The sequence below is a fragment of the Carcharhinus amblyrhynchos genome, chromosome 20, assembly GCF_965287045.1.
Source record: "Carcharhinus amblyrhynchos chromosome 20, sCarAmb.v2.hapA, whole genome shotgun sequence".
Classification (NCBI taxonomy): domain Eukaryota; kingdom Metazoa; phylum Chordata; class Chondrichthyes; order Carcharhiniformes; family Carcharhinidae; genus Carcharhinus; species Carcharhinus amblyrhynchos.
The window spans coordinates 44,364,876-44,375,573 of record NC_137343.1 but is presented as its reverse complement, the minus strand read 5'-3'; the positions used below and the strand labels follow the sequence as shown (position 1 = coordinate 44,375,573).

At 42.7% G+C, this 10,698-nt stretch overlaps 1 protein-coding gene across 1 annotated transcript; it reads right to left on the bottom strand.

Moving 5' to 3' along the window:
* Window positions 1–1,633: 1,633 nt before the first annotated feature.
* Window positions 1,634–6,999, bottom strand: LOC145356133 (immunoglobulin lambda-1 light chain-like). Its single transcript, XM_080208743.1, has 3 exons — window positions 6,925–6,999; window positions 6,437–6,784; window positions 1,634–2,113 (listed from the first exon to the last, which is right to left on the bottom strand). The coding sequence occupies exons 1-3, from the start codon at window positions 6,971–6,973 to the stop codon at window positions 1,791–1,793; spliced, it is 720 nt and encodes a 239-aa protein (XP_080064869.1). The 5' UTR covers window positions 6,974–6,999; the 3' UTR covers window positions 1,634–1,790.
* Between the last annotated feature and the right edge of the window lie 3,699 nt (window positions 7,000–10,698).

Here is a 10,698-nt window from a genome sequence, read left to right as displayed (position 1 = left end):
CCACCCTGGGAAAAGGCATCTGATCATCCGCGCTGTCCACGCCCCTCGTACTCTTCTATCAGGTCATCCCTCAACCTCCGTCTATCCAGTGAGAACAAACCAAGTTTCGCAAAGCTGTTCTCACAGCTCATGCGCTCCATACCAGGCAACATCCTGGGAAATTTTTTGTACCCTCTCCAAAGACTCCATGTCCTTCTGGTAGTGTGGCGACCAGAATTGAACACGATATTTCAAGTGTGGCCTAACTAAGGTTCTATAAAGCCGCAACGTGACTTGCCCATTTTTAAACCCAATGCGGGTTAGTTTCATTGGCCATGCTTAAAATAGTCTCTTAGTGTCCAGGGATGGGTAGGTTAGAGGGACTAAGAGGTAAAATATGTAGGGATATAGGGGTGGGGCCTGGGTGGGATTGCGGTTGGTGCAGACTCGATGGGCGGAATGGCCTCTTTCTGTGCTGTAGGGTTTCCGTGATGTGATAAATGATCCTCAGGAATCTATATTGTCTTATTCAGCCAATCAGAGAACAAATCCTTGTACTTTCTCCTGCCCACAGCAAATTCCCGACCTATACATTCAAATAAATTATTTATTCGTTCTGTCGCTGCGTCTCTTTTATGCCTCACTGTTTCAGACTAGCTCACACTTGGGAATCTTTCTCTGTGCTCCCGTATCACACCTTTTCCTAACATTAAAGCCGCCTATTACACCTCCGCATCCTCTCCTAGCGAAAACAGCCCAACATATTCATTTCCCTGATACGTACATTGCCCCAATTCTAGTAAAAATCTGGTTAATAGTTTCTCCACTTTCTCATATCCTACAAGATCATTTTTGAAGTATGTAGACCACAGATGAGTACAATTCTATAAAAGTCTAATAAATCCCCGAATGTTTTATTTCGCTCTTCTGTAAGTGCACCAGCACATTTTTTTGCACTTTTTACCAACTGCGCAACTTCTTGCTACTTTTAACAATTTATGTCTTGCAAGCCCAAATCTAACTGAAGAAATAAAACAACGATGTATCAAAGGGGTGACCTATCGACTTTGTTATTCGTGTGAATAGGAATTATATAAAAAAAAACACACTTGGTCCTGAACTGGTTTGAGTCACTGAAAATGCATTTGGGTGACTTGTTAGTAAAGCGCCTGCTTCAGTATACTCATTATAGGCCGATTAAAATAATCGGTGAGCTTACTAAAAAATGACCGGCAGTAGCAGAACTTGCATTGCATCTGGTGTATTGAAAAATAGGACAGTGACAGAGTTTGCCCTGAATTTTTGGAACCAGGAGGTTAAGAACTGTCTGCCCTTTAATGTATTTTTGTAATCTGTATTCGCAGTTCTGCCCTTTCATCACAATACCAGAATGTAACTCAGTCCATTAAAAAATATTGCAATATTACTTCAATTTAATGTCATCCATCGTCTCCTTGTTGCGCCTGGAAGTCATTGACTTTAAATAAAATGTGCAGAATATCACAATGATATAATCTCACTATTTCATTCCTTTTAGAATGTTGCCATTAATTGTTTTTCAGGGGAAGAGAGAGAATAACAGAACATTAGTCGCGATAACGGTATAATGACTTTATTACACAGCGGTATCAATGACACTACACTGAAGCTTTGATCCATTCAGAGTGAACACAGTTAAATTGAAATTAAGGGAATCAGCCGATCTGCTACAAACTGTGATGAACTGTTTGAAATGTTCCACTATTTGCCGAATTTATTTAGAAATAAAACTTTACTAACGGCAAAATACAAAAACGCTTTCGATGCATGAATCACATACAGCTGGATCTGGAGATGCTTGTTTGAAGCGGGTTTGCTTGAGTCTCGTGTTTAACCACACAGGAGTAAAGCTCGTGTGAGTTCCAGTCTGAGGCTGACAGAGTCAGATAACTGCTCACACTGAACGTGTTGTCCGCCTCCTGCTGGATCCGACTGGTCTCAACCCCATTCCCTCTGACGCTGCCATCGACAGTCCATTCAATCTCCGCAGCTCCCGGGTTAAAACCGCTCACCAAACACACCAGGGTCGCCATGTTCTTCGCTGTGATTTGATCCGATGAAGGCGGAAGGAGAGACACAGTGGGGCTCCGTGGACCTGGAAAGTAGAGACAAGGATCGCACATCCATTAAAAACCACCATAAATGACTGAGTCATTGTTCCATCTTCTTCAAATTGTTTTTTTAAAGTCGGTATTATTCTACAAGAATGCATAGATTTTATACATTGGAGTCTTATTGATGCCAAATGCAAAAAGGCCGGGACTCTGTTTTTAGAACATATACAACCTGAGAAGGCTTTTCTTTTTTCCCTGAAAGGACAGGAACATACAAATAAAATCTGATCTAAAGGAAATAGTGGAGTTTGAAATATTAAAGAGAAAAATAGGAAGGGAGTTTCAATGCATCCACTTGTGATCTGAGGCAACGCAGTCCGAGCCAATGTCGCGAACACCGAGAATTTCAGAATAACGCTAATCACTCAGAATTTGGGGTCAATATTGGAACCTATGCTGACGGCTACATTTCTGGAGTTTGCAACTCCAAAACCTCGATTCTAAACAATGAAATCGATTGTTTGCTTCTGTCACCATTTACTTCTCTGACGCAAGTCCTACATACTGGACTGATATTTGGGTTTGTGAACATCCTTTGCCACGGCTTCACACCGTGTCCCGCCCAGACCAACAGTGACGATGTACCGTAAATCTTAACAAATATCTCCCTGTCGCAATGGAAATGTTTGGAGACATTTTTTCGGAGTGGAGTGTCACAAACGATTTGTTGCAGCTGAGAGGAAGAGTTTCTAATAAATATTGTAAACAATTCTAATATATAACAACATAACTTAATGACACCGTCAAAAGGCCAGTAATAAATCAAACATGTCCTCATAATTATTTATCTCACACACCTTGTCGTCAAAGCAGATGGACTGTGAGATCTTTCTGTGCTTCGGTAGGGAGCCATGATTCTGACATTGGAAGAATGATTCTACTTCACAAACACTTAATTGTGAGGATGTTCTGAGGCCGTGGTCGGCGCTAAGTCAATGCAGGTTTGCATTTTCGTTCCTTTGACATTAGTCGATATTCGCAAAGCTGAAAGGGCGTTGTATCAGAATCTTGTCTCTTTAAGTGACCATTTACCGCTTTAGTTCCCATCTATCACAGTCAATGGGGAAACGCTCAGTAAATACGTTGATATATTGTAAGGCTTCGAAGAAAGGGTTCATATATGAATATCCATTTCAAACTAAAAGTATCAGGCTAACCTTTTACAATTCGCCCTGACATTGAGGTATCATGTCGGCTGCAACAGCAATATGGGTTTTGTCGATGTCGGTAAAAAATCGTTTGTCTTTGGAGCTAGAAATTCGTCTTATATTTTTGTTGGAATGGAATTTGGATGTTGAAACTGAGTCGGCAGACAAATGCCGCAAGCCTTTATTTCAAAACTGGTATCTTCTTCCTGGGCCCCGAGAGTTTCGCTGGATCAACTCAAATGTTTGCACCGATGAGCGAGTGTGAAGACCGACTTCTATTTAGCGGACTTAAGTGAATTATTTTTACAGCGGCATTTTCAGCAGATCTGATATCTTAAAGTAATAACTCAAATATTCAAAAGCATTTTTTCCCTTTTTGCCTCATGCTGGTCCATTTCACCGTAGTATAGCCCAGTAAACAAATGACTTGAAGAAGCAAGTAATAAAAAAGGGAAAGTAAGATTGAGAAGGGAAGAGACCCTGACCACAGTTTTCCAATCGGGTCCGGAGCAGGTTTGACACTCGGAGTCAGGAAGAGAGATGAAATTGTCAAAGGGCGAAAGGTGGGTGGCATAACTATAGACCAGTAAACCTAACCTCACTGAAGGGAGAACCAATGGAATAAACGCGGCATAATCAAATGTAGCGATCACGGCTTTGATGCCGGAAAATCTCACCCCATAGCGTTAATAGGTATTTTTGAGCAGGTAGCATGAAGCGGTGAATGACGGCAATATTTTTGGTTTTGTCTACATGGATTTTAGCAAGGCCCTTGTTAACTTCACACATAGGATGAACAGGTTGAATCCGAAATTGGCTCAGAGGCAGGGAACAAAGGGTCCGTATATCAATGAGTGCCTCTATGATTGTTGTTCGATGATACAAATTTGGCAGTGTGGTTGCGAACAAGAAAGCTGGATAATGCAGGAAGACAATGGACTAGTTAGATTAGTGCACCGGCGACAAATGGAATTAAATGCCGAACAGTGTGACGAACTGCCCTTGAGGAAGACCAACAAGACAAGCGCGTACACTGTACAGATGGGAAAATGCCGAGAAATGTAGAGAAAATTAGTGAACAGAAAACGTAGGTCCACAGATTCTGAAGGCGGTTGAGCAACTGGATATAGTAGTAAAGAAGGCATAGGAGGCATTTACATTTATAAGCTGAGGTAGAGATTGTTAGAACTTTGAGGTTATGCTGAAACTGCTGGAAAGATGCATACGAAAAATGTAATTGTACGAGAACGAGTACAGGGAGATCTAGAGGGATGTCGGCTGGAATGGAATATTTAGTTATAGGTAAGTATTGAATTGTCCCTTTTCTTCTGAACAGACGAGGCTGAAAGTAAATCCATTTGAAGGCATAATATTCTGAGGTACCTGGGCAGAATGGATCGGAAAACAGTATTGCCAATGGTTGAGGGGTCGATAAGAACAGAACGTGGATTTGTCGTTAGAAGTAGAAGGTTTAGCGGAGATTGGAAGGGAATAGTTTCACCCAGAGGGATGTGGAACCTACTGCCGGAGAGGCTGTTATTGGCAAATTAATGGTCACTTAAACGAACATAGAATGTGTAATTTAAAGGCGAATGAATAAATGTTAGATTGTTCCTTGTGAACCAGTGCAGACACGATTGGCCAAGTAGATTGCAACAATTTTGCAAAGATATACCATTCTATGATTCTGCGAATATATTATATTGCTTTTCTCCCTCATTGACGCACAGGAGCTACAGTGTGGATATCTATAAGGTACACTGCCGGAACTCCGACAACAGCTTCCAAACCAGCCATGTCTTCCACTAGACCAACACACGGGCACCAAATGCACGGCTACAACACCAGATGGTAAATCCCCAACAAGCCACACAGCATACCAAAGTAGAACTGTACCGCCTTTCCTTCACTGTCGCCTGGTCAAGATCTCTTAATTCCCTCCCTAACAGCTCTGCGGTGCACCTATGACACATGGGCAACTCGGTTTGAGAATGTGGCTCACCGTCACTTTACCCGTGGATATTAGGCGAGGGATATGGGGGTGGTGAAATGAATGTTACCTTTCTGATCACATCCCATGAATCAATATTGGCAGTAATCTCCATCTTTTGTTCTACTACTACTAACTGACAGTCACAGAACCAACAACAATCTGAACGAGTCCACAACAATACTCAAAAACCTGACCACCTTATTCCGAGTCATTCCAAAACAACAGATTGGATGGGAAGAAAATGAACCGTAATTTCCGACGAAAGCAAACATTCCGCGCATCATTGATGTTTGTTACTATGTGATCCAGTAACAATCAGGGTCGATTATTTCTGGCGGAATTCCGGCAACAATATGATTATTTTGGACACCCGGGATGAATGCAAAATATTAGGCTGAGAATCTTGTACTGAACGATTTTCAGTGAGTTTGAGGACCGGGGGAGGGAGTCGCACCCAGTCACCAAACTATAATTCCGTAGACATAATGCAATCTTGCATTAAATGGAATGAAACAGCCTGATGTGAACGCTTTGAATGCAATTCTAACCCTTTAAACCAGACTACAGGGGCAGCGTATGAAAGAGCCTGAATCACTGTGTCCCTTCATACAATCATGGAATTTTCGACCACACTAGTTGGCCGATTGTAGCTTGTATAAACTTCCCCTTTAACTCATTTGCATGCCTGTTTTTTCACTTTTGAAATGTTTATCGTCTTGCTAATTATAGTTCCGCTCGCAGTGTTCATACAGCTCGGGCACTCCACTCCTAACACTGGCTCAGCGAAGGGAAACATTCCATCTTTTTGCAATCGCATTCTCAATCACCTCCTCGCACTGCCGGCTGGATCAGATGGTTCAAAATTCTGCACAGTCCCAGCAGATCAGACCCTAAGCTTCCAGTGAAATGAGTTTCACTCGTAATTAAAATGCCCCTTCATCCTATCACATAACTGCACACACTCCAGAAAATCGCCGAAGTTCTGTGTCCAGCTATCACTGCAATATCATTTCCTGCTGAATCAAAGATACCCCATAACAATGTTTTAGGAGCAATCATTTTGATTTGCACTAATTCAGTCCACCTATCCGACCGTTTCCAAGTACATTTTGTTATTTAGAAAGCGTCACAAATGTTAGAGGAGAGTTAAGTGATTTACTTACTGCCCAGGTTCAACTTCGTTCCGCTCCCGAAAATGAATCTATATGGACTGCTGAGCAAAGCACCACAGTAATAATCTGCAGAGTCCTCCGATTGCACGTTGGTGATGGTTAAATGCATCTTTTTTCTTGATGAGTCCACAGACCCGGCGAATCGATTCGGAATACCCGAAGCCATACCATTGTACTCGGACCAAACAAGCACAGGGGCGCTGTCGGGTTTCTGCCAGTACCAGCTCGCCCAGTTGCTGGTAATGGTGCCTCCGGACATGGTGCAAGTGATGGTGACGGTCTTTCCCGGTGAGGACGAAATGGATCCTGGTTGGGTCAGGACAGGATCCGCAATTGTACCTGGTGAAATGCAAAGTATTGTCAGTCACACACCGTGAAATGTTGAATATAGCTCACAATTCAGGTTCGTTAAAACACGAGCTCAAATGCAGATAATGTGAAAAAAATGAGCGTTACTTCCGGCCGACGCCCGTACTTACTGTGGAAACAGAGTATCAGTGCGGCGAGAACTCCAATCGATTGTGTCATGGTGAAGGTTTGGGGAGAGGAAGAAGGAAAATAAATCCTGACACGAATGCGCTTCTGAGTCCATTTCAACCTCTCCTTAAAAAGACTCAAACACCGCAGGGCGAGTGAATATTAATTACGTATGCAAATTTCCTGTCACGTGTTATTGAAACGAAGATCTCCATTTCGGTATTGTTTGATATTTGCAGAATGAGCACGTCAGCCATTTTGGAAAAGAAGAAATGTAAATCTCCCAAGGCACAGAATAGCATGTAAAATGCCTCAATACCCAACCCTCACCCTCCCCAAAAAAAACCAAACGGTGCAGTGAAACATAAAACAGATTAAGTGAATCGTGGCTTGATCGCTGGAAGCCTGCAGATTACAATAAATAAATGTTGGGGACAGTAAGCTGTTTAATAGGCGTAACGTCCTTGGCGAATAAATTAGAGACGAAAAGTGTGAGTTGAGATTTCATGTGCACGCAGAGAGGTGTTCGGCCACACTCTTTATTGGCTTTTCGCGATTGATAGACGGAGAGATAGATGGATAGATCGACAGATCAATAGATAGATAGATAGACGGATAGAGATAGATAGTCAGGTAGATAGATAGATAGATATCTGAAGTGAGTGAATGATGGACAATTCTGGAGAAACATTTTATGACCTATCTAGAATGTGATTGAGGTGCCAAGACTGCCCACTCAGCTTTATTCAAGTGTTGGAAACCCATGGCATACACAGTGAGTTAAGCCTTGGCAAAATGAAATGCTCTAGGAAACAGAGCTTTCGCATGGCTTTCGTTGTTTGATTTGAGGGGATATTTGCTGTCATAGGAAAGAATGAGATTGAGAATGTCAATGCATTTGCCGACGTCGGAATGAGCTGAAAATAGCAGTTTTTAAAATCAGATTTCTGATGACCAGTTACCCTCCCCCTCAACATCACCCACTCCTCCCGCCGCACGACAGTATTGCAGAAGCCATCGTACAATGTTCTATTGCTCCCTCATTTGTAAAGTTAAACAAAATCAAGCAAGCCCTTTAAATGTTGATAACGTTAGATTGCCACACACCATCACCCCATGTGTCCTTGACCAATTGTGAGAAGTAACATTTTGGTGATGCAGCTGAGGCGCACAGAGGAGAACGAGAAGAAATGAATTAATTCCTTCGCCCGGAGAGCTGCCGATGGCGGCGCAGATGCAGTTGTGTCAGCATAAAAAATTCGAGAAGGTTGATGGCAGAAAGAGGGCAGTCAGCCCATCGCATCCATGTCGGTTCTGTGAAGGAGCGATACAACTGGAATTTCTGTCTTGATCTTACTCCAGTTTTCGAAATATTTTCCACCTTTTTGACAGAGATTGTTAAATCCTCTTCCACCAGCCCTTGATCCAGTTGTCTTCAGCTCATTAAGAGTCGGAAAATATTTACCCACCACCAGCCCTCTTCTGTTCCTGTTCGAGTTATTTCAGATGTTTGCCTTCTGGTGATGAAACTTCCCGACATTTGAAGCAGCTCCTACTTTCTTTATCCAACACCTTTAAGAACATCTTTATCAAATCTACTGTGCGGCTCCCTGGAGAACAACTCCACGTTTCTCGTCCTTGCATCTAACTGAGGAATTTATCCTGGAAACATGCTAATACACTTTCCTGCACACTCTCCAAAGCTCTGAAATGCTTTGGAAGAATATTGTCAAGAATTGGACTAATACTCTAGCTGGGGTCTAACAAAGATAAAAGGGTTAACATATCTGCTTGCATTTGGACTCTGGTTGTTGGAATTTTACTGACTCCCGTGTCGACAGAATGAAGGGTGGGGAAGGGATATTAAAATTTTACCATCAGTGGGAAAATTTCCAAACGGCGGTCAGGTAGAGGGATCAGGAACAGATAACTAAAGTGGTTAGGCTGAAAGTTATCGCAGGGTATTTACTGAAAGGATGCGTCTCAGATTCACGTCATGCAGTGCAGTCAGTACCCAGGGAGTGAGAGGTTTAAGGCCTTGCCTGTGGGTGGAATGCACAGAGTTGACATCTGCAGTGTGGAGAGAGGGAGACAGACAGACACTAGTTCAGTTTAATGCAACAAGACAGCAGGAGCGAGAGAAGAACCACCCTCGTGGCCTGTGAGTCGAATCGGAAAACGATTGGCATAGGGCCAGGGATACAGGTTAAAGTTGACTGAAGACGGTATGCAGCTGAAATAACAGACAGAAAGCGGGCCTACTTCATGGAGATGTTAAAGTCCCAACATCTCCAATGATTGCGCCCGAGTGGGAGAAAAAGAGGAAAAGTTTGCGATTAGTGGCAGAGCTAAAGATTGGGAGGAATATAAAAACCGACAAAGATTGACAAATAAAGTAATGACAAAGGAGAACTTAGAGTATGAGAGAATGTTAGCTGGATATATTAAAAGAATGTAAGAATGTCTACATGCTTTAAAAAGGAAAATGCTCACTAAAATAAGTGTTGTTACTCTGGAAAAGGAACGTCGAAAAATCATTATACGAAATGAGGAAATGGCAGAAGAATTGACATTTTCTCTGCCTTGCTGTAGAATATATAAATAATGTCCCAGAATTACTTACAGGTGAAGAGGGAGAAGGGAGTGAGGAACATAAAGCAATTACAACCACCAGGTCAATGCTACTGAGAAAGCGGTCAGAACTAAAGGCTGTCAAGTCATTAGGACATGATAGAGCTGGGTAAGATACCCTTCGGGGGAGTGGATGCAGACGCGAAGGGCCGATTCCCTTCTGTCTGCATTGTAGTTATTTTATTACTCCACGAGATCGGGAAATAGCATATCTATCTCCTCTGTTCAAGAAAAGAAAGAAACCGAAAACATGTAACTGCAAGCCAATTAGCCGAACATCTGTCAAAAGTTAAATGCTCAAATCTATTATTAGAAGGTTATACAAAGAACAAAGAACAAAATCAGCCTGGGAAACAGGCCCTTTGGCCCAACGAGCCCACGCTGCCATCTCAACACCACCTCTCTACCCATGACCCCTATCTAATGTTTTATGGCCATCCAGATTGAGGGAGAACTGATTTAGGGACAATTTATTCCTGCCAATCAGCCTAACAGCACATCTTTGGGGTGTGGGAGGAAACCGGAACACCTGGAGAAAACCCACGCAAGCAGGGGGAAAATGCGCAAACTCCCACAGACACCGGCCCAAATCCATGTGTCTGCACAGCAATCAGCGATAGTCACTGAGCTGTCAACTTGCCCAGTATCTTGTCCAGTTTAGGCACACACTAACAACATGAAGCACTAGGCCAATCTCGAACAACCAAGAGCAGCCCCAGTACGACCCATCGCGTGTATGCCCCTCATTGGACAGAGGTGGACCGACTTAAAACCTGTGAATGCAAGAGACAAACATTATTATCATACTATACCTATTTACATTTCTAGGGACACCTCAATGCTAATGACCGTTAATTAAAGGTTCTCCTCTATCCACCCATCTCCAACTCAGTCATGTGCCTGTTTAAGTTACTCTTAAAGGACTCTAGCGTGTTTGCTTCCACCACCTTACTTGGCAGAGCATTCCATACCCCCACTACCCTCTGTGTGAAAAAACTCCCTCTAATATCTGTGTTGTACCTCTCCCCCCCACCTTAAGTCCATGGCCCCTTGTCCTACATGAACTCTATTATACGAAATAGCTTACCTCTGTTTACTCTATCTATACCCTTCATAATCTTATATACCTCTATTAGATCCCCCGT